General features: G+C 40.7%; 1 protein-coding gene across 10 annotated transcripts in view; it reads right to left on the bottom strand.

Moving 5' to 3' along the window:
- The window catches only part of CBFA2T2 (CBFA2/RUNX1 partner transcriptional co-repressor 2), a 153,513-nt gene that overhangs the window by 30,218 nt on the left and 98,018 nt on the right, over positions 1–25,277 (bottom strand). For all 10 annotated transcript variants that reach the window (XM_024238899.3, XM_063720608.1, XM_054542155.2 and 7 more), the window contains 2 exons: positions 8,668–8,811; positions 4,333–4,574 (listed from right to left, as the gene is read on the bottom strand). In XM_024238899.3, the coding sequence (XP_024094667.1) occupies positions 4,333–4,574; positions 8,668–8,811 (386 nt within the window). The remainder of the gene's footprint in view (positions 1–4,332; positions 4,575–8,667; positions 8,812–25,277) is intronic.

The following is a 25,277-nucleotide window of genomic DNA, read 5'->3' as shown; positions in this document are numbered from 1 at the left end:
TTTATTGGGGGTAATAGGGAGAAGTTTGTCTTTCTACCTTGCCTCTGAACCAGAATGAGACTTGATTTTTAATGACAACAGATAAATTGTACTTTACTCAGGGTTTTACAGACCTTTCAGTTAGCTTCAATGGGGGAGGGGGTACTTAATGTTGAACTGATTATCTTGGTGTATATTGTTTATGTTTATTATTTTCTTAGGATGAATGGTACTAGAAACATTGCCAAACTATCCTCCAGAAAGTACATTCTCCAAATAATAAGAAGTAAGTGAAGCACAAAACATTTACCATTACCTTGAAGTGCAAAATGCCCATGCCTGCTTGCTGGTATAGTTAGGGGCTCTCAGTACCTTACTTCTTATACACCACGGACACAGAATGCAGACGGATAACTCCAGCTACTAAATTATGCGGCCTTTATTTTTAGAGATGGGGGTCTGTCTATGTTACCCAGGCTGGCCTCAAACTCCTGGGCCCAAGTGATCCTCCTGCCTCAGCCTCCTGAGTAGCTGTGACTACAGGTACACTCCACACATATGAAACCACAATTCCACTGCTGCGTGCGATGCTTCCACACGTGTAAAAGAATGTTCATAGGAACATTATTTGTAATGGCTCTGTACAAAAAAGAGTTAACATAGTAGGCCTAAAACTGCTAGCCTTAGAAAGATCTGCTTGTAAGGTTGGGCCATTGGCTGGCATCTAGGACCCTGGATGGCAAACAGTTTCCTACATTGATATAAAACTTTTCTTAACTGAAGAGGTGGCAGCAACCCACGTGTCCATTAGGGAATTAACAGATCAATAAAATGTGATATAGACATGAAATATTACTTAGCCTTAAAAAGTAGGAAAGTCTGACATGCTATAACATGGATAAACCCTAAGGACATTAAGCTAAGTGAAATAGGCTAGTCACAAAAAGACAAATACCGTATGATTCTACCTGGATGAGGGACCTAGAGTAGTTAAATCCATAGGGACAGAAAGTAGAATAGTAATTGCCAGGGTCTAGGGAGAGGGGGGAATGGGGTATTATTGTTTAATTGGTGCAATTTTGCAAGATGAAAAGAGTTTTGGGGATGGATGGTGATGATGGTTGCATGATAATATGAATATACTTATTGTCACTAAACTGTAAACCTAAAAATAGTTAATATAGTAAATTTCATCACAATTCAAAAAAAGCAATTGTATAAATTCCTTAACCCTGTGGTGCTCATAGGCTCTAAATACACAATGGCAAACAGGGACACATGGTGAACAGGTCAAACAGTATGAATGTACTTAAGACCACTGAGCTGTGTACTTAAAAGAGGGTAAAATGGTATATTCTATAATGTATATTTTACTGTGGAAAAAAAAGGTAACCCAAATGTGGCCTTTTAAAAGATAATTGGACACACCTACACATACTTTTCATAACTAAAAAAAGATTCAAATTTTTTACAAATGTTTTTTTTTTTTGAGACGGCGTCTTGCTCTGTTGCCCAGGCTGGAGTGCAGTGGCACAATCTTGGCTCACTGCAAGCTCCACCTCCTGGGTTCATTTTCCTGCCTCAGCCTCTCTGCTGAGTAGCTGGGACTACAGGCGCCCGACACCACGCCCAGTTAATTTTTTGTATTTTTAGTAGAGATGGGGTTTCACCGTGTGAGCCAGGATGATCTTGATCTCCTGACCTCGTGATCCACCCGCTGCAAATGAATTTTTGACATTTTTACTTTTAGTCTTGAAATTATTTTTAAGAATAGATAATACTTAAAGTAATTTGCTGCTGGAATCATCATAACATTTTGATGTCTGCTTTGTTTCCAATTATGTTCAAGCTCATTTTGACATTTAACTCCAATAACCTTACTCTGGATCCAGTAAGATTTTTCTGTAGTAGTCTAAAATTTGAGGAATAAACATGTTTAAAATAAAAAAGAACTAAACTTCTCCTAACTGATAACGGTGACCGTGTGTAGAGTGGTTCTGCGAACAGTATGGTTCATGCTAAACACGGGTTTTCCTTCTAAGAGGGTAAAATTTGGCAGGTGCTAGGCAACGACTGACTATGTGACCAGGCCCCAACAAAAACCTTGGCATTGAGTCTGTAATAGGCTTCCCTTGACAGAAACACTGCATATATGTTGCTGTTATTTTTGTTGCTAAGGAAAGGGAGCTCTGTGTTACCATTCAGGAGAGGCAGAGAGCATAAGGAAACCTGCAGATGGGTTCCTCCAGACTGTGTCTCTCTCACTATGTCTCCTTACTATGCCTCTGTAATAGATCTTAGCTGTGAGCACAACTGTATGTCAAGTCCTGTGACTCCTTCTGGCAAATCTCCAAACATGGGGGTGATGCTGGAGACCCCAAAACTGCCCCAAATTACAAATGACTTAAATGTCAGATAGCCCAAAGGCATAAATTGTGGTATATTCCTACAATATGACACTATATAGCAATGAAAATAACCTACAGTCATATGTAACAAGGACTAAACCTCACAAACGATGAAAAAGTCATATATTGCATTTTGCCTTGTATGAAAGTTGTTCCTTTCATAATAGACTGAGAAATTTTTTAAATTTATGTTTTGAGATAGGGTCTCACTCTGTCACCTAGGCTGGAAGTGCAGTGGTGCAAACACAGCTTTCCTGGGCCCAAGGAATCCTCCCACCTCAGTCTACTGAGTAGCTAGGACCACAGGCATGTGCCACCACACTCAGCTAACTTTTAAAAAATCATTTTGTAGAGACAGTCTCACTATGTATCCAGGCTGGTCTTGAACTCCTGCATCCAAGCAATCTTCCCACCTTGGCTTCCCAAATTACAGGCGTGAGCCATCACACCCGGCCTTAGACTGAGAAATTTTTTAAGGCAATAATTCTTAAACTGTTTGGTCTCAGAATTCCTCTAATTTATATGGACTACATTTATTGACATTACCATATCAGAAATTAAAGCTGAGAATTTAATTAAAATAAAAAATAACTATATTGGTTCAGACTGAGGTGTGATTTTTAAAACCTGTATTTTCCAAAATAAATGCAGTAAGAAGAGTAGCACTGTTTTATCATTTTGCAAGTCTCTTTAATATCTAGCATAATAGAAAGTCTCTTTAATATCTGGCATAATAGAAGCCAGTTGTATTCTATCTACTTTTGCATTTAGTCTACTGCTATATTATGAAAATAGTTTTCACCTTCTGGATCTCCAGAAAGGATCCTGGAGAATCTTCAGGGTCCCTAGATTTACACTTGGAGAGCTGCAGCTTCAATTAGTGCTGTGATTCATCTTTTTATCCCATATAAAGGGGTTAACATACACAAAGGAGCACAGAATGCTTTTATTGGAGGTAAATTCAATTAGAAATATTGGGAACTGGCAGTACTTCCCTTACAAACACTGAGAATAAAACCCCACCTAGTTGTCGATGTCAGAAAATCACTCCTTTATGCCACAGGTTCACCACGTGCAGTATAGAAAGAAAGAAAAATTATGTGTACCTTGCAAATTCTTAAGCAAGTTTATATGCATGAGGAGCTGAACAATGCAATCCCTTTGATACTATTTATTTTGATAGTATTTATTTAGGCCATGTAACTTGTAATTTTAGAAATCATTGTTTTGAAAATTAAACTTGCTACTTCTCTACTCTCCTTGGTTTGGAAACAATGCACTAAGCACTGAATATATTAAATTACAAAACCTTGCATTAACTTGGTTGGACACCAGTGGGCCTGTTGAGACCAGTTTTAAGAAAAATCCAAAGTTGCTTATTGGAATGAAATCAACCCCTTAAATAACAAGTAAACATTATCGATTGTTTCTCTGATAAGCACTGATATAAAATCTACAATTAAACATCATGCTTGTAATCCCAGCACTTTGGGAAGGCAAGACAGGCAGACTGCTTGAGGCTAGGAGTTTGAGACCAGCCAGAACAAGATAGGGAGATCCCATCTCTACAAAAATAAAAAAATTAGCTGGGCATGGCGGCATGCACATGTAGTCTCAACTACTCAGGAGGCTGTGGCAAGAGAACTGCTTAAACCTGGAAGGTCAAGACTGAAGTGAGCTGTGTTCACACCATCGTACTCCAGGCTGGGTGACAGAGTAAGACCCTGTCTCAAAAAAAAGAAAGAAGAAAAGAAAAGAAAAGAAAAGAAACCTACATTTAAACAGTTTTATACAAGTTATTCAATAACTAGTCTAGTCTAGTCTGTAGCATTTGCCATATTACTATGGGTTTGAAAATGAGCAGAAATATCTAGAACTTCTCTGCTCACTTTGGACCTGAGCCATATAATCAGGGAGCTGAGAACAACAGTGAGGCTGTACTTACCACCAGTGCAAGAACAAGAGTCCGCACCTTCTCCCCAATCTCAGGGGAGATGTCATTGCCAAACTGTTGCAGAGTGGTAAGAAAGCGTTTCAACTTGCTGAGTTGTCGAGCACCACAAGTGGCTGGCAATTGCTGATTTGTGAGTGCAGATGATGTGGAGGAGGCAGGACCATTGCTGAATCTCTGTGGCGGTGATGGGGCACCATTCAGGGTAGGAGGAGAATGGTTGATTCCATTGCTTACTAAAAGAAAGCCAAAATGAAAGACTCAGGTTACGTGCAAAACAAGGGGACCTTTGTTCATTTTTTCTTGTTTGTGTTTTCGTTTGTTCATTTGAATTTTGTAAAGCACATGTTATAAAGGTATGCAAAACTGGTTCTGTCTTCAGTGAGACTGCTGTCAGATAAAAATGGTAACAGAGTAACACTAGAGTGTTAAAAAGAAAGCAGAGTGCTCCCAGAGCAGTAAGAAGGGAAATCTAACTCTACAGGTGCCATGGGCAGGGGTGGGTAATTTTAAGAAAGACTTCCTGCAACACGTAGTGCTTGAGATGGGTCTGGGCCAACAGATCTTTCCAGTGATGGGATACTCATGCCCATCTTTTACATTGCATCTCCTTCCCAATTTCAAGGTCCCCAAAACACTAGGCAGTCAATCAGAAGGTAGCATGTGAGCAAGACATCAGAAAAAAGAGTTATGATAATATGAGGGATATTTTTTAGGCCTACTGATTTAATGACTTATTCCTACAATAAGGTACCTATTTCTTTGGCCATCCAGAATACTCATGTCCATTAGAGCCAGTTACTCTCTGCCTTAACAGTGCTAGATTAATACTGCCAAGTCCTTGGTCATTCAATAAAGCATCTTCCTGATTCCATTCAGGACACTCCCATCCTACACTTTTGCTCAAATTATAATACATGTGATTAATTACAGTTGTCCTATTTAGTTCTTAATAGTCATTTCTTGAAAATTTTAATTTCGAAAACAACCCTAGAGCTATGGTTTTGTTTTTTTGAGGCAGGGTCTCATTCTGTCACCCAAGCTGGAGTGCAGCAGCACCATCTTGGCCCATTGCAGCCTCGACCTCCTGGTGCAGCCTCGACCTCCTGGACTCAGGTGTCCTCCCACCTCAGCCTCCTGAGTAGCTGGGACTACAGGCACATGCCACCATGCACAGCTAATTTCTTTTTTTTAAATTTTTTGTAGATAAGGGAGTCTCACTATATTGCCCAGCGTGGTCTCAAACTCCTGGGCTCAAGTGATCCTCCTGCCTTGGCCTCCCAAAGGCTGGGATTACAAGCTTGAGCCACCGTGCCTGGCATTGAGCTACGTTCTTGTTGGCATCAAGTAAAAATCTAAATTATCTAGTACCTAAGTATCATTCTGTTTTCACTTAATCATATCCAGCCTTAAAAAACTAAAAAAGTGAAACTTTATCTAAAAACATAAGAAACAATTTAACACATAAGCAATGTTTAAAGAGCCAATCATTTAATCTTTACCTAGCTTAAAAAAAGACATTTAATCATATTTTGCCAAAAACAAACTTATTAATCATAAAAAATCTTCTACTTCCCTTCTACTTCCTCTAAGCCAGTCACAGTCAGTTAACTGTGACACTCTTCTTACACTGAACCTTATTGAAATTTGACCTGGCAAGCTCTTCTTCATCCTATACAGTTCAGGTATCATCTCTGTTAAGGAGCATTCTTTGACACATGCTGCTGCTGCTCCACTTGAAGGTAACCTTAGTGGATTCATTACATCTCTGTGCTGTCTATGTGCATGCTTCCACAATTATACTTTTTTTTTTTAGAGACAGAGTCTTGCTCTGTTGCCCAGGCTGGAGTGCAGTGGTTTGATCTCAGCTCACTGCAACCTGAGTTGAGCGATTCTCCTTCCTCAGCCTCCCGAGTAGCTGGGATTACAGGCACGTGCCACCACACCCAGCTAATTTTTTGTATTTTTAGTAGAGACAGGGTTTCACCATGTTGACCAGGCTGGTCTCGAACTCCTGACCTCAAGTGATCTGTCCTCCTCAGCCTCCCAAAGTGTTAGGATTATAGGTGTGAGCCACTGCGCCTGGCCTATGCTTATTTCTATATTTGTGTTGCCTTAATAGATGTTCACTTATTAATAATACAATACACAATACATCTGTGCATACTTTAATTAAGTTTCACAAGTTGTGTATACAGTGTATATTTTTGCTTTGTTCAGCAAAGGGCAAGTGTTTAGGAAAATGCTGCTGAATGATTCACTGCATAAAAGACTAACGGGCTGAGAAAAGGGGTGAGTTTTCTTGTGTCTTCCACTAAAGGAAATTAGTAAAGCTAATGAAAGGAAAGTTGAACACCCAACCTCAGCAATCCAGAAAATTAGCTGCAATAGTCTGCCATTTCTTTGTTTTCACAGAAAGGTCAATTGCCACTGGAAAGTTGCTCCCTTTTGAAGGAACCAATAAAAATAACACATTATCATGCTTTTAGCTACTCTGATGTATAGAAAGGCTTTTTCCTAGTCTCTTTAGTAAAAAATGTATGATCACATTTTCTGAAATGAAACACAGCCACCGCCAAGCAGCCAAATATGGAAGTAAAAAGGGCTGAATTTGTATATACATATACCTATTGGTGTATCTTGAAATCTGATTGATGGCTGAGGTTTAAATCTGTTTCTTTTCAAGATAGTATATATGTCTAGGGCTGTTCAACTTTGAGATAGAAATTCGAATTTAAGAAAGGGGATATCATACTTCTTTTCATTCACTCTGGCTCAAACTGAATGCTCCAGTTACCAGCTACTCAATTTCAAATGTTTTGGAAAATAAAACTTCCAATTAAAGCTGTACATCTTACATTCTCTTCTCTTGCCTTTCAAAATAATAAACACACAAAACAAAAAATTTTGAGCAAGAACAGTGTGCAAGCTTGTGTAATGGCATTTAAATGAAACAATACATACAGCATCTAGCTCAGTGCTCTGACACTTTTTGGGCATTCCAAAAATAGCAGTACATTTTGGTTTACAGGCAAAAGATCTGCAGAGTGTCAAAGTGAACTGGGGGCGGCAGCATGTGCATGGAAAGGTAGAACTCAAATGAAGATCAAGGTATTTGTGTGCATGTATGTATACTAGTTTATTTGGGGTTCTTTTGGTGATTATAGATATATATGGGAACAATTAAGATATATATGGGAACAAGGTAGAACTCAAATGAAGATCAAGACACTTGTGTGCATGTATGTATACTAGTTTATTTGGGGTTCTTTTGGTGATTATAGATATATAGGACTGAAATTGTTGAGTTACAGGGCACATGGAAATTCAGCATTAGTGCAAACTGCCAATTTCCAAAAGATGTACTAAATTACACTCCAACCAGCATTGTATGAGTGTTCAAGCTGCTCCATACATGCTCATCAAAACTTGGTATCATTTTGAACATCCTGGTGGGTGTATAATGGTACTGTATTGGGTGTTAGTTTGCATTTCCTTGATGGTTAGTGAAGTCGAATATATTGTTACATATATTATTAGCTAACATAATGGTTATGGACTGAATTCTGCCCGAGCCTTGGCCAAATTCATACATTGAAGTCTTACCCCCTTGTACCTCAGAATATGACTATATTTGGAGATATTTTAAAGAGTTCATTAAGGTTAAAAGAGGTATTACGAGTAGTCCCTAATCCAATATGATTATTATCCTTAAAGGCAGGAGAAGAGACACCAGGGACGCACACAAATGGAGGAAAGACCATGTGAGGATATGGCAAGAAGGCAACCATCTACAAGGCCCAGGTAAAACCAAACCTGCCAATACCTGATCTTTACATTCTTGCCTCCAGAACTGTGAAAAAGTGAATAAAAATAAGTTGTTTAAACCATCCAGCCTGTGGTATTTCATTATGGCAGCCCTAGTAAACTAATACAACAATATTCTCTTTTGTAAAAAGTCTTACCATGACAGCACTGGAACATTTTTAGAATTAATTCTATAATTTTAGAAAACTTACTTGGAATCCCATAAGGCAATATAATAATTTAAATTCATTATTGTTAGAGTCAAAGAAATAAAAATAGTTACCAGCCAAAGAATATGAAAACAAAATATTTAAACAACTAAATATCCAAATAAGCTAAGTATTATTCTCAGAGGGTATAAGTAATTTATAAAAGAAACAACCAGAAATATATATCTGTGTCTATATTTTCAATAGCACTTTGAAAACACTGAACAATATATGTGGAAGGCTTCATGCAAGTCAGTCACTTAGATCCAAATGTCACTCTGAACTACAAACATAAGTAACTAAGAGGTCTCACATGCAGTAGGAGTGAAGGACACTGGCCTCGGTCCTCCAGGATTTATTGGTGGGAGGGGTGGCATGGTGGCAGGTGAGGATCTGGACTGTATCTTCACTTCCACAGGCGATCCAGGCATTGCTGGCACCCTTTTCTCAGGACCAACTGCAGAGAATCAGAGAAATGGAGGTTAGGGTTTTCTAAAAGTTTGCAAAAACAGACAACAATTTGAAATACCAACATACTTCCCTAGAGGACTGCTTGGTATAAAAGGCTGAATAGTGACCCCCTAAAAGATATGTCCATGTCCCAACATCTGGAACTGTGAATGTTACCTGATTTGGCAAAAGGGTCTTTGAAGATATCATTAAGTTAAAAATCCTGAGAGGATGAGATCATCCTAGATTGTCTGGGTGGGCTCTAAATCCAATCTGAATGGTGTCCTTAAAGAAGGGATGAGACATAGACAGAGGGACATACACAGAGGGAAGCCGATGTGAGGACAGTCACGCCAAGTGGCGACAGAGGCAGGGACTAGAGTGACACATCTATACACCGAGGAGTGCCAAGGAGTGCCAGCAAGCAGCAAGCCAGGAGGGAGAAGGGGACCTCTGAAACCCCGGGAAGGAATCAACCTTGCTGATACCTCAATTTTGGGCCTCTGGCTTTCTGAACTGAGAGAGAATAAATTTCTATTGTCTTAAGCCACTCAGTTTGTGGTACTTTGTTACTTCAACCCTAGGAACTAAAATGAGGAAACAAGGTCAAGAGGTGACGTGAACTGAAAGTTAGCAGTCTCTAGATAGTGGCTGAGAAAGGAAGAAACCAGGTTACAAATATAGCTTACCTCAAATGCATTTTTTTTAACTTCTCCTTATAAATGAATCAAATTATTAGGGGGAAAAAAGCTAACATGGGAACTATCTAGACTTAGGCCTCAACTGCATGACATGAAAAGAAAATCAATCAGTTGTATACAAATCAATATTAATAGGCTGGGCATGGTGGCTCATGCCTGTAATCCTAGCACTTTGGGAGGCTGAGGCGGGTGGATCACCTAAGGTCAGGAGTTTGAGATCAGCCTGGCCAACATGGTGAAACCCTGTCTCTACTAAAAATATAAAAATTAGCTGGGTGTGGTGGTGTAGTCCTAGTTACTCAGGAGGCTGAGGCAGGAGAATCGCTTGAACCTGGGAGGCGGAGGTTGCAGTGAGCCAAGATCATGCCACTGCACTCTAGCCTGGGTGACAGAGCAAGACTCTGTCTTAAAAAAAAAAAAAAATCACCATTAATAATGATGTACTAAATTATACATATACTATCAACTACATCAAGCAGGAAAAAAGAGGGAGTCAACCTCTCTGACCTCAAACATGTAAATGTCATTCATGCTATATATTGTTCAAAAAGATGAAAAGTAGAGCTGATTCTACATGAAGCAGAGGCTACTTCATCTATGGGAACAATTAATAACAGGCAGCTGTTTGATAATACTAAATGGCAACAAAATTCCAGAAAGATAAATTAGATAAACTTCATGATGCTGCAATTAGGTAGGTCTGAGCTAACAGACCTACCTGCTTGGTATCAGACTTGATACCAACAAGTAATATTCTAATATATCTAACAAGTTATTTTTCCCTATCAAAGAGAACTTGTTACATACTTAGTTAATAATACGACCAGGGTTACCATAATCACCTTTAAATTGAGCTATGTTCCTCACAGTAATTCTAAGCTTTTCACTTAAGTACCGGGCATTCATTCTCCAATAACCGTTGAATTCAAATTAAAGTGTAAAAAATGGGGAGCAAAGGCTCCAATAAGAAGGTTAAGTCCAATTTTTCTTTCTGTGAGAGCACAGCTATAAAGACAATACATACAAGAGTGTTCACGATCCTGGCAACAAGGTACATTTTTGTGCATTGATGGAACACAATGGTATTTGGAGAAAAGTATATCCAAATACCATTTTTATGCTTCAGTTTGCAGTGGCCACACTTGGGAAAGGGATATAATAAAGTCAATCAAGAAATCAATGCCCCCAAGTTACAAATCCCCTGACAAAAATGTGCAGTTCTCAGAACCATGTGGGCAACACTCTGCCAGCCCTTCCCATCTCTGCTCAGGACATTTTCTTTGTGAAATTGATGGTCGTCCTGTCTGATTAGTGGACTAATGAGCTGTTGCGCTTGCCTTTTCTTCCTGACAGTATTTTCTCAATGCCCTTCAGAGAACAGTTGACACATTTCCAGCTCTTCCATCTGGGGCCCAGCTTTCTGGAAGGGTAGGGGAGAAGGAAAGGAAGGAACTGACAGTTGTCTCGCACTGTAATGTGTTGTGTACAGTGTGCAACAACCTAGAGGGAGCTTTTCTTCAGACCACCTGGCTCTATAGCAAGGGTGCCAAAGACTTGAGGAAGGCTTAGCAGTGAGATGAGTTTTAACAGTCAGCACTTGGCAGAATAAAAAAGTTAGAGCAGCCCAACTGCAGAACGCTGAACTCTGGGCTCTTACCAACCAAAAGCTTTGATAGTAGGCCAAACTCAGCCGCTAGAGAACTGTTTACAGATTGATACTTTTCATTTCACCACCCAAAACCTGCAACACTAGTGTTTTCTTCATGTTTCAAGTGAATGAAGCAGAAAAAGCACAGGTATGAAGACTGAGAGATTCGGTGTGAATTCTCATTCTGTTACAATGCAAGTGAATTTCACCAATTCATTTCACCTTTCTAGGCCTCATTTTCAACATATGTAAAATGAGTGACAGTAAGACCTACCTGTCAGGAAACATGTAATAATTAAAGATGATGCCTAAATCACTGCAAGGCATAAAGAAGGTGCTTAATAAACAGGAATGATGATTAGAAGACAGAAATCCTGGTGTCAAATTCTGGACATACTATTAACTAGGTATGTGACCTTGACCAAGTTAATATTAACATCTGTTTTCTGTGGAAAATAGGTACACTATCAACAATTTACCCATGGAACCTCAGAGATAATGTATGGAATGATCCAAGAATTAATAGCTGCAAAATCACCAAGCACAATGTAAAGTGGTATTTTTGTTGGAAGCTGGGTGGCATGAATGCCCCTCAGGGAGTGAGATCTATCCAAGTGGTTTACAAGGTGACAAATTCAGCAGTTGCTCAGATGATGGGAAAGGGTATGTTCCAAAGTAGGCATTTTAACCCTCTGCTTGGGGTCACAGGATTATAGTAAGTCCCTGTAGGAAGAAGGCTATGACATGCCTTTATGTCATCCTAGTTATGGTGACTTCCTTTTTGAATTTTTATGAAAATGATAGTTATGTGCTATATTCTAGCTGGATCCCATTAAAGAATCAACCATATATTGAACTCTCTTCAATCTTGGAGAACCTTAAATAGAGTTGAAGAAGAAGAAATTCTTTTCCCTCAATTGTGGCTTGAGTCCATAAACACCATTGCTTAGCATATCAAACAGCCATAAAGATTTAGTCCCAGGAAGTCAAAATAACCCTTGGTTTTGTCATAAGGGTCCAACTCAATTTTAAGTTCAAAGTAACTGACAATTTAGTCACCCTATGAGTTTGTGTTTTGATTATTCTGAATATATTTGTATATATGTATTAAAAATAAATGCATGTGTGCATATATATGTGTGTATATATTAAAAAATAAAACCCAGATATGACTGCATGTATTTCCAAAATGACTTATGGTTCAACACCTAAACCATGGGAAGCCAAAGAACTTGATGAGTCAAAATGGAAAAGTATGTCTGAATAATTTCTTCACCGTGTGCAATTTGCTAAGGATATCCTGAAAACAGAAAACAGATGAAAGAATAAAGTAATAAACAGTTCTCTGTGTGACAGCAGTGATATTTTTTCCTACATAGGAATTTAAAGAATCAAAGATGAAACTAAAGAGTAGAACTATTCTGTAGCTCCACCGGAAAGTAACACTGAACACCCAGCAGTCTTCCTCTTATCTGCAGTTTCAGTTTCCACGGTTTCAGTTACCTACAGTCAACCAAGGTCCAAAAATATTAAATGGAAAATTTGAGAAATAAACAATTCATAAGTTTTAAATTGAGCACCGTACTGAATAGTGTGATGAAATTTCACACCATCCCACCTGGGATGTGAATCATCCCTTTCTCCGGAGTATACACTACCCGACCATAAGTCACTTAGTAGCCATCTTGGTTACCATCAGATGAACTGTCATGGTTTTGCAGTGCTTGTGGTCAAGTAACCCTGATATTAGTTAATAATGGCCCCAAAGTAAAAGAGGAGTGATGCTGGCAATTTGGATACACCAAAGTGAAGCTGTAAAGTACTAAGTGAAAAGGCGGAAGTTCTTGACTTCGTAAGGAAAGAAAAAATTCCTATGCTGAGGTTGCTGACATCTACTGTAAGAAGGAAAAAGACGTTTGTGCTCGTTTTGCTGTTGCATCTCATAGGCTCAGTTACAGTCCAAAAGGAATGTATGTAGGGTTCAATACTTCCCATGGTTTCAGGCATCCACCGGAGGTCTTGGAACGTATTCCATGTGGGTAAGGGGGAACAACTGTATTACTGACATCCCAGAAACGTGCTACTTGAGAAGAATCTTCCATGATAAACTGCCCACAATCAAGGGCATTTACAAATCATTATAAATTGCTTTTGAGTTTGTTTTTTTTTTTTTTTTAATTAGAGACTGGCAAAGAGCAGAGGTGTAAATATGAGATAAGAAAATAATGAGGTTATCTGAAGGGAAAGGCTACTCCCAAGTAATTGGAAAGAAGAAAAATTTAGGTCTCAAGGAGAAAGCATGTTGAGGCAAAAGGTGAGCCTGATGTCAAGAATGCTCCATCACTCACTAGTTGTGTGATAGTGGTTTTCTTGATCTGTCCCTGGGGATAATTCAACACAGGGTTATATGAAGGGTACCATAATGGACATAACAATGGTAGGTATACAGCAGGTACTCTCACGTTTTACTTGAATCATATTTTAAACTATATTAGAATTATGGTTGGGCACGATGGCACATGCCTGTAATCCAAACCACCTTGACACAGAAGAATTGCTAGACATGAGGATGAGCCCAGAGTTTGAGAACAGGCTGGGCAACACAGGGAGACCTCATCTCTCCAAAAACAACAAAAAAATTAGCTGGATGTGGTGGCGCATGCCTGTGGTCCCAGCTACTCATGAGGCTGGGGTGGGAGGATCACCTGTGTCCAGGAGGTCGAGGCTGCAGTGAGCTGTGATCACACCACTGTGCTTCAGCCTGAGTGACAGGGTGAGACCCTGTCTCAAAATATATATATATATATATATATATTAGAATAACAGTTTACCGAGTTTGAGATGTTATGTATGCTGTGTGGGGTAGAAGATTTGGTCAAGTGTTCCTGTTTATCATGACTGAGAAAATGTGCAGAATATAGATCTTTCTATATTAGATCTATCTATAAAGATCCATATAGAGATCTTTCCTATAATGACAGGAACACTGATCATTCCAAAGAAGCTGGCCAAGGAAGCCATTAAATCCATTGCTTTATAAAAAAATCAGACTCCAGGCTGAGCGTGGTGGCTCACGCCTGTAATCCCAGCGCTTTGGGAGGCTGAGGCGGGCAGATCACCTGAGGCCAGGAGTTCAAGATCAGCCTGGCCAACAGGGTGAAACCCTGTCTCTACTAAAAATACAAAAATGAGTTGGGCGTGGTGGCACACACCTGTAATCCCAGCTACTCAGGAGGCTGAGGCAGGAGAACCACTTGAACACGAGAGGCAGAGGTTGCAATGAGCTGAGACCACGCCACTGCACTCCAGTCTGGGCGACAGAGCGAGACTCTGTCTAAAAACAAACAAACAGACAAACAAAAAAAAAACACAAAACAACAACAACAAACCCACAAAAAACAAAAATCAGACTCTCAGGCTGGGCATGGTGGCTCCTGCCTGTAATCCCAAGACTTTGGGAGACTGAGGTGGGCGGATGAGACTAACAGAAAGGAGCGGGGAAGCTTATCATTTTAGGCCATGAAGTTCTGACATGGTTTGTTATGCAGGAACAGACAACTAATCTATATCACATACAAATTATAATGTTCCTTTTTTTTGGTTCTATTATTGTGTTTTATAATATCACAATATGTCCTGGAATTCTTAATTCACAATTTTAAAAAACAGTATGATAATACACTTTGAAGAGGTACCATAGTTCATTTAAACAATCCCTTGTCAATGAACAATTGGATTATTTCCAATAATTTGGTCCTGAATTTTGAGGATCCAGATCCCAATCTACTTGACTGTCCTGGATTTGCCAGGCTTTAGGGAAGTTCAGAGATGAAGGTAGGGAGGGACCTCACTTATGGGAAAGACAGACATACAGTACTGGGAAAATAAAGAAATAGAAACATTACCATGTATGACGGCCAGGCAAGTCTTAACATACTGTTAAGGTGTTTGCTGGAAAGGCTACATGGGCTCTCCAGGTAGCACATGGGATATAGTTTGAATAGTGCCCCAAAAGGTGGTATCACAGCTGAAGGAAAAATCAGGGAAAAGATTTCCTGGACCATAGCCTCTCTTCAATCACTGCCAAGGATAGGTAAATGCTCTGAATGTGTAATTGTCATATGGTAAGAATTTCCAGGCTGGGTGCAGTGGCTCATATCTGTAATCCCAGCACGTTGGGAGGCCAACGCAGGCGGATCACCTGAGGTCAGGATTTCAAGACGAGCCTGGCCAACATGGTGGCCAGGGCATGTTGTAAATTATGAAATGAAAAATTAGCTGGGTATGGTGGCGGGCGTCTGTAATCCCAGCTACTCAGGAGGCTCAGGCAGAAGAACTGCTTGAACCCATGAGGTGGAGGTTGCAGTTAGTTGAGATGGTGCCACTGCACTCCAGCCTGGACAACAGCAAGACTCCATCATCAAAAAAAAAAAAAAAAAATTCCAAAAGTGATAATTCTAACTTGCTAAAGATGGAGGAAGAAACATCAAAATTACTGTTACATTTATAGCCTTATAAAGTTGGCTAAACTGATTATGGACATAGTACATGCTTAAGGATGAGCATTTACCATCTTTGTAACTCTGCCACAAATCTGACAACACATCCAACTTCCTAATAACACGCAGGCTTCATATGCAGAGATGGCCAGGAACAACTGTTTATAATGACAAACAATTTATCATTCAACAAAAATGGAGACATGAGGACTCAAAGAAAAGAAATTACCACAGGCTAGGCAAAATGCTCATGCCTGTAATCCCAGCACTTTGGGAGGTTGAGGTGGGTGGATCACCCGAGGTCAGGAGTTCAAGACCAGCCTGGACAACATGGTGAAACCCCGTTTTTACTAAAAATACAAAAAATTAGCCAGGCATGGTGGTGGGCACCTGTAAACCCAGCTACTCAGGAGGCTGTGGCTGGCAGAAGAATCACTTGAACCTGGGAGGTGGAGGTTGTGGTGAGCCAAGATCATGCCATTCATTGCACTCCAGCCTGGGCAACAGAGTAAGGCTCTGTCTCCAAAAAGAAAAAAAAAAAAAGGAAATTACCAGAAAGTATTTTATAAGGACTTTTGAAGATAGAGCACAATTAAAACAAAATTAATACTTTAATATGTACTAACACTGATAGAAAAAATAAATTTTTTATATTCCATGTTTATACATATACTGGAAAATTAATTTATCATTATTATAGCTCAGGAATCAGGAAAATTTTCCTGCCAAAGGCAAGGCAAGACAGTAAATATTTTTTTGCTCTGTTGTAACACACTATAGACAATACACAAATAAATGGGCTTGGCTGTGTTCTAATCAATCTTTATTCACAAAAATGGACAGCAGGCCACAGTTTTTGTTTTTTTTTTTTTTTTTGAGATGGAGTCTCACTGTCGCCCAGGCTGGACTGCAGTGGCGCCATCTCTGTTCACTGCAACCTCCGCCTCCTGGGTTCAAGCAATTCTCCTGCCTCAGCTTCCCAAGTAGCTGGGACTACAGGAACATGCCACTGAGCCCAGCTAATTTTTTTGTATTTTAGTAGAGACGGAGTTTCACCCTGCTGCCCAGGCTGGTCTTGAACTCCTGAGCTCAGGGAATCCACCCGCCTCGGCCTCCCAAAGTGATAGGATTACAGGCGTGAGCCACCATGTCTGGCCGACAGTAGGCCACAGTTTACTGACTTCTGCTATAACTGATTAAAAAGCTGGAAAACCAGCCTGGGCAATGAAGTGAGATTGTTGTGGGAAGTCAGGGACCCCAAACGGAGGCACCGGCTGAAGCCATGGCAGAAGAAGGTGGATTGTGAAGATTTCATGGACATTTATTAGTTCCCCAAATTAATACTTTTATTTCTTATGCCTGTCTTTACTGCAATCTCTAAACATAAATTGTAAAGATTTCATGGACACTTATCACTTCCCCAATCAATACCCTTGTGATTTCCTATGCCTGTCTTTACTTTAATCTCTTAATCCTGTCAGCTGAGGAGGATGTATATCGCCTCAGGACTCTGTAATAATTGCATTAAATGCACAGATTGTACAGCATGTGTGTTTGAGCAATATGAAATGTGGGCACCTTGAAAAAAGAGCAGGATAACAGCAATTGTTCAGGGAATAAGACAGATAACCTTAAACCCTGACCGCTGGTGAGCTGGGTGGAACAGAGCCATACTTCTCTCCTTTCAAAAGCAAATGGGAGAAATATCGCTGAATTCTTTTTCTCAGCACGGAACATCCCTGGGAAAGAGAATATGTGCCTGGAGGTATCGGCTTATAAACAGCCCCCCCAGGTGCACCCGGTCGAGACTACAGGGGTGAAATAGATCCCAGTCTCCCATAGCGCTCCCAGGCTTATTAGGAAGAGGAAATTCCCGCCTAATAAATTTTGGTCAAACCGGTTTATCTCAAAACACTGTCTCCTGATAAGATGTTATCAATGACAATGGTGCCCGAAACTTCATTAGCAATTTTAATTTCACCCCGTCCTGTGGTCCTGTGATCTCACCCTGCCTCCACTTGCTTTGCGATATTCTATTACCTTGTAAAAGTACTTGATGTCTGTGACCCACACCTATTCGCACACTCCCTCCCCTTTTGAAACTCCCTAATAAAAACTTGCTGGTTTTTGCGGCTTGTGGGGTATCATGGAACTTACCGACATGTGATGTCTCCCCTGGATGCCCAACTTTAAAATTTCTCTTTTGTATTCTGTCCCTTTATTTCTCAAGCTGGCCGACGCTTAAGGAAAATAGAAAAGAACCTAAGTGAATATCAGGGCAGATTCCCCGATATGAGACTCTGTCTTTTCAAAAAATAAAAGAATTAGCTGGGCACAGTGGCATGCACCTGTGGTCCCAGCTACTTGGGAGCCCATGTACCTACCAAAGAACTACAAAAGGAAGTCGCAGTGAGCCGAGATCGTGCCATTGCACTCCACTAACCAGGGGTGGGGTAGGGAGTGGTTTCAGGATGAAACTGTTCCACCTCAGATCATCAGGCACTAGATTCTCATAAGGAATGCACAACCTAAATCCCTTGCATGTCCAGTTAACAACAGGGATTGCACTCCTAATGAGAATCTAATGCCATGGCTGATCTGGCAGGAGGCAGAGGTCAGGTGGTAATGTGCTGGCTCACCACTTGCTGTGCCACACGGTTCCTAACAGGTCACAGATCCATACCGGTATGCAGCCTGGGGGTTGGAGACCCCTGTCTTAACATAACCCCCGGTTAGTGGAATGAAGTTAAATAAGGAATTTGAGTAATTTTTCCTAAATTGAATCTTAGAATTTACTCATCTATTTATTCAAAATTATTTGAGTAACTACTAAGTCTCCTACTACTGAGGTGACAGCAGTAAATAAATCAAAAATAAATACAAAATAGAGGTCAAAAGGCCAGGTACAGTGGCTCACATCTCTAATCCCAGCACTTTGTGAGGCTGAGGGTGGGAGGATGGATTGAGTCCAGAGTTTGAGACCAGCCTGGACAAGATGGCAAGACCCCGACTCCACAAAATTAAAATTAAAAAAAAGTTAGCCAGGTGTGAGAGTGCTTGCCTATAATTCCAGCTGCTTTGGAGGCTCAGACAGGAGGATTCCTTCAGCCCCAGAGTTTCAGGCTGCAGTGAGCTGTGATTGTGCCACTGCACTGTAGCCTGGTTGACAGAGTGAGACTGAAAAAAAGAAAGAAACAAAAAAAAACAGAGGTCAAGAAACAATTTTGAGGTTTTTAGCCTAAGCAACTGGAAGGATGAAGTTACCATTTACTGAGAAGGAGGAACTGGTAAAGGAAAATGGGGGAAGAGCAACTGAAGATCAGGATTACCTTTAAAATGCTCAGTAGATATTCTAATACAAATGCTGGATAAGCAGCTGGATACAAAAGTGTGGAGCTGAGGCCTGGAGGGGGGAAGTCTGAGGTTGTGACGAAATATTTTCAATTAATGGCACATAGATTCTACGGAAAGCCTGAGAACAGGTATCTTAGAGGAAGTGGGTACAGATCTCCAGGTATTTCAATTCTTAGAGATCATGAAAGACAAGAAACTAAAAAAGGAGACTGAAAAAGAAAAGCCAAGGAAATAAGGGGAAAAACCAGAAGCCAAGTAAGCAGCATAATCTACCGGGCTATAAGCACTGTGAATTTCAAGACTAAATGTACAAAGAACATAGGAATACATGCTAGCTGTTTAGGTTATTATAATGATTAGACCAATGATTAATAAAATGCCTTTTTAAACCTACTTATTTGAAAACTTGCTTTCATCAAAATATCATTAAGAATACAGGTACAATAAAGGTGAGAACAAGTATATTATGTGTAACAAAGGATATATTAACATTTAAGAGACTGCACACAGATCTTGCCCCAGAACTTAACTGAGACAGATACAGTGGCTATAGCACTTTAAGCCAGGAAAGAGTTAATATAAAATTTTCATTACTCCCTCAATTTAAGACCATCTCTTAGCTGAAGCAGAATATACAGTAAATATAAAAAGCTGTATGCAGCAAAAGATGAGATGAAAAGGTCAGTCTGGCAAAACAGCCGAATTCCAGACCAGCTAGAGATTTATATTCTTGAATAGTCAAAGGTAGGCTATTGTGGAAGAAAGGAAACTGGGCATGAAACTGTGACTGTGAATCCTGATTTTTCTGCCAATTTATCAGCTACTGTGGAACCCTGGACAAGTCATGCCAGAGCCTTGGTTTCTTCATCTGTAAAACAGAGGAAGGGAGGTGTTAAAAGGCAAATAAAGTAACAGATTAAAAAGTGCTGTAGGCCAGGCATGGTGGTTCACGTCTGTAATCTCAGCACTTTGGGAGGCTGAGGCAGGTGGATCAAGTAAGCTCAGGAGTACGAGACCAGCCTGGCCAACATGGCAAAACCTGATCTCTACAAAACATACAAAAATTTAGCTGGGAGTGGTGGCGTACACCTATAGTCCCAGCTCCTTGGGAGGATTGCCTGAGCCTGGGAGGCAGAGATTGTAGTGAGCCGAGATTGTGCCACTGCACTCCAGCCTGGGTGACAGAGCAAGGCCCGCTCTCAAAAAAAATAAATTAAAAAAAAAATGAAAATTAAAAAACAAGTACTGTATAAGATTTTTAAGCCAGGCGCAGTGGCTCATGCCTGTAATCCCAGCACTTTGGGAGGCTGAGGTGGGCGGATCACAAGGTCAAGAGATCGAGACCATCCTGGCCAATGTGGTGAAACCCTGTCTCTACTAAAAATACAAAAATTAGCTGGGTGTGGTGGTGTGCGCCTGCAGTCCCAGCTACTCAGGAGGCTGAGACTGGAGAATCACATGAACCCGGGGGCAGAGGTTGCAGTGAGCCGGGATTGGGCCACTGCACTCCAGCCTGGGCGACAAAGTGAGACTCCGACTCAAAAAAAAAAAACATTTTTCAAGTATAAGATATTATTAGACAGCTATCTACCAGAAATGCATTAAGAATCATTACACCACTACGTGCTGAGGATCTCTTCCAATGCTAATTATTTCAACATTTAAAGATATATTGTAATTGCCAACTCTGTTGATAACCTTAATGCAAGTTAAAAACAATAGCAACACAGCTGACCTGAAAATGTAAATAGGAAAAAGTGAAATATGGATTGTTGCTTCCCAGCTCCAGCAAATATTTATTTAGAACAATATAGTTATCTACTCCAACTGCACACCATCTGTTTCAGGTCTCCAACAACTTAGTATTTCTCACATGAACAGAAAAGACTTAAATTAAATTTGATTAGCATCTTGACTTTGTATGGAAGCCACCCCTACCACAATCAAAATCGACTGAATCCCAACCACTTAAAGGTGTGTCACATTACTGCCCAGGCCACACATATGCAGCCAAAGTCAGAGAACTCAGAGAATCTGAGACTGATACAGAATCAGCTAACTTTAGTCTTCGTGGCCAAATATAACCCTCACGTTTTTTTTCTGGAGACAGGGAAAAATGCTATCAATTTCTCACATAGCTAGTTAATGGCTTTCCTACGATTCAAAAAGCCAAGTCTCTTGGGTTCCAGCATTTGATACATCTGTACTAAATATCTCTGGAACACAGAACCTTCTAGAGGAAATGTAGCAGTAGGCCAGGAGAGGTGGCTCACACCTGTAATCCCAGCACTTTGGGAGGCCGAGGCAGGAGGATCACGAGGTCAAGAGACCGAGACCATTCCGGCTAACACAGTGAAACCCTGTTTCTACTAAAAACATAAAAATTAGCCAGGTGTGGTGGCAGGCGCCTGTAGTCCCAGCTACTCGGGAGGCTGAGGCAGGAGAATTGCTCCAACCCAGGAGGCAGAGGTTGCAGTGAGTCGAGGTCATGCCATGCACTCCAGCCTGGGCAACAGAGTGAGACTCTGTTTCAAAAAAAAGAGAAAAGAAAGAAATATAGCAGTAAATCCTGACAGTCCAGCTCTTAAATATGTCACAGTATGTCATGTCTCCCATCTCTACTGCTAGAATTTAGCCACTGTCATCTCTCACCCGGACTGCTTCATCTGCCTCCTAACTATTCTTTCTGCTTCTGCTTTTAACCCCTTCAGTCCATTCATCATGTAGTATCCAAAGTGCTGATTTAAAAGCCTAAAACAGATCTTCTCACAGAACTGAACTCTTCTAATGGCTTCCTATTGCTCTTACAATAAAACATAAACTCTTTACCTTGGCTTGAATGCCATGATCTACTCAGCAGTTCTCAAAATATGGTCCTGGGACCATTGGGGGCCCTGGAGACCCTTTGGGATATGTGTGGGCAGAAGGGGAAAGGTCAAAACAGTTTTCATAATCGTAGTAAGAAGAGGTCATTTATCCTTTTTTACTCTTTCATGAGTGAATGGTAGCTTTTTACAGAGATTACATGATCAATGCAGAAGCAGATATAAAAATCTAGCTATCTTGTATTAAAAACCAGTCAGAAGGCTGGGCGCAGTGGCTCACACCTGTAATCCCAGCACTTTGGGAGGCAGAGGCAGGCAGATCACCTGATGTCAGGAGTTCGAGACCAGCCTGGCCAACATGGCAAAACCCCGTCTCGAGTGAAAATACGAAAATTAGCCAGGCGTGGTGGCAGGTGCCTATAATCCCAGCTACTCGGGAGGCTGACACTGGAGAATCACTTGAACCCAGGAGGCGAAGGTTGCAGTGAGCTGAGACCTTTTTTTTTTTTTTTGAGACGGAATCTCACTCTATCGCCCAGGTTGGGGTGCAGTGGCACAATCTCGGCTCACTGCAACCTTTGCCTCCTGGGTTCAAGCGATTCTCCTGCCTCAGCCTCCTGAGTAGCTGGGATTACAGGCGCATGCCACCAAGCTCAGCTAATTTTTGCATTTTTAGTAGTGATGGGGTTTCACTTTGTTGGCCAGGCTGGTCTCCAACTCCTGGCCTCAAGTGATCTGCCTGCCTTGGCCTCCCAAACTATTAGGATTACAGGCATGAGCCAGGTTGCCTGGCCATAATTTTTCAATGTGAAAGAAAAACAGCTCTGTGTGTATGGGGGAGGATGGATCTAGATAAATATAGCATCTTTACAATGGAAAAGCCTAGGTAGAGTTAATATAAACAAAATAATGTCTCCATTAGTCTACAATTTTAAAATGTAGATATTCAGCTTCTTTATAGAGGTTAATGGAGTCATGATATATAAGACATTATTCTGTCTTCCTTATATGCACGACAACACATTAATAGTTCATATATTTTTGAGGGTTTTTTTTTTAAGTGGCAGCGACCCATTCACATAACTCCATCTTCATACTTAGTCTCCCTAGTGTCAAGTAATGTTGCATGAATTTTCTATTTTTTTTCGAAGACACTAGGTCCGGCTTTGTTACCCAGGCTGACCTCAAATTCTTGGGCTCAAGTGATCCTCAGCCTCCCAAGTAACTCGGACTACAGGGATGTGCTACAATGCCTGGCGATGTTCCATGAAATTTTAGGACTAACTGAATAGTCTGTGACCTAGAATTAGAGTAAATGTAACCTTTTTACAACTGTGCTTTTATAATATCATGCATTAACAGAACTACATAGCATAATTATATACATATAATTTTTACATAATTATATATATATATATATATATATATATATATATATATATATATATAAATTTTTTTTTGAGACAGAGTTTTGTTCTTGTCGCCTAGGCTGGAGTGCAGTGGCATGATCTTGGCTCACTGCAACCTCCACCTCCCAGGTTCCAGCAATTCTCCTGCCTCAGCCTCCAGAGTAGCTGGGATTACAGACGCGTGCCACAATGCCTGGCTAATTTTTGTATTTTTAGTAGAGACGGGGTTTCACCATGCTGGTCACGTTGGTCTCAAACTCCTGACGTCACGTGATCCGCCCACCTCAGCCTCCCAAAGTGCTGGGATAACAGGCATGAGCCACTGGGCCTGGCCTATGTCATTTTTTTCATGTTCATCAACTAACACTTGTTATCAATCCACTACTCTTGTTTGCTGTGCCCTAGGCATGGTGACAGACAATGAAAACAGAAGCAACAGGTTGGACCAAGTGTGTTGGGGAAGATTTAAATATATCTAGAGATTTTGGAGGGTTTTTGGAAATGGAGACAGCATGAACACAGAATGACCATGACTTACAGGAGACCCCCCCGCCACAACTGGGATGTAGAATTGTTCATGTGAATGGACTTGGGAGAGTATCAGATTTTAGCAACCTGAAGACTACAAAAACCAGTCTGAGGAGCAAAAGAGTGCAGAGAATGTCTCTGTCTCAAAGAAAACTATTAAACTTTAATGTGCTATTAACTTTTGCATTTTAATTATATTCTATTAAGTAAAAATAAGTTTGTCCAATGAAATGGTATATGTGCCCAGTCCCGTCTTTCAAGTAGTAAGGTAACCACAAAGCTAATTGTGACTTCAAAACATTCTTTTTAATTACATTGCCATCCTCAGTTAACTTGGATGTGATAAATATTTTTCTTTTCTTTTTGTACATATTTATTCATCATTTTTTTTCTTTTTTTTGAGATTTACTCTGTTGCTCAGGCTGGAGTGCAGTGGTGGGATCTTGGCTCACTTCAACCTCAGCCTCCCAGGTTCAAGGAATTCTCATGTCTCAGCCTCCCCAGTAGCTGGGACTACAGGCATGCGTCAACTTTTTTCTATTTTTAGTAGAAATGGGTTTTCAGCATGTTGGCCAGGCTGGTCTCAAACTCCTGGCCTCAAGTGATCCACCTGTCTTGGGCTCCCAAAGCACTGGAATTATAGGTGTGAGCCACCATGCCCAGCTATTCATCAGTACTTTTTTTTTTTTTTTTTTTGAGAGGGAGTTTCACTCTTGTTGCCCAGGCTGGAGTGCAATGGTGTGATCTCGGCTCACTGCAACTTCTGTCTCCCGGGTTCAAGTGATTCTCCTGCCTCAGCCTCCCAAGTAGCTGGAATTAATAGGTGCCTGCCACCACGCCCGGCAAATTTTTATTTTCTTTTTAGTAGAGATGGGGTTTCACCATGTTGGCCAGGCTGGTCTCAAACTTCTGGTCTCAAGTGATCTGCCTGCCTCGGCCTCCCAAAGTGCTCGGATTAGAAGCATGAGCCACTGCACCTGCCCTCATCAATCTTTAAAAGAGCCTGCGTTCCACCTGGCTCCATGTACCTTAATATTTGAAAAACTGAGTTTTTATATTCCCCCAGCGTAAAGAAAGGGCCAGTCAGCCCATCAGCTTTTGTTTTGAGATGGAGAACCACAAAAATCAAAACTGCATGCTCAGGAGTAGCACGAAGCAAAGATCTAGCTTTCTTCCATTATGGGAAGCCACAGGACAATATCCATGACTGGCTGACACCTAGGTTCTGTGAAGGAACTTCTAGTACCCAGGGCTTTACCTTGCTGCAGAGATGGAGTATGCCACTGCCAGATAAATGAGAAGATCTTGGCACTCACCATCAGTTGGTAAGAGTTCTTCTGGGGTCCTACCACTCTCAAATATTTGAAAAAAACAATCTTATTGTGCCCAATCAAAGAACAAGTATATTCCTGTGGCATGCGCATAGCCTTTGGGGGGCCAAGAAAAAAAACAAAGCTAGATGTGTTTAACTCAGTCTGGTTTCTAAGAGTTTCCACTAATCAAGCCCTC

This window comes from Pongo abelii, chromosome 21 (genome assembly GCF_028885655.2).
Source record: "Pongo abelii isolate AG06213 chromosome 21, NHGRI_mPonAbe1-v2.0_pri, whole genome shotgun sequence".
NCBI lineage: Eukaryota > Metazoa > Chordata > Mammalia > Primates > Hominidae > Pongo > Pongo abelii.
This window is presented reverse-complemented; position numbering and strand designations above follow the sequence as displayed.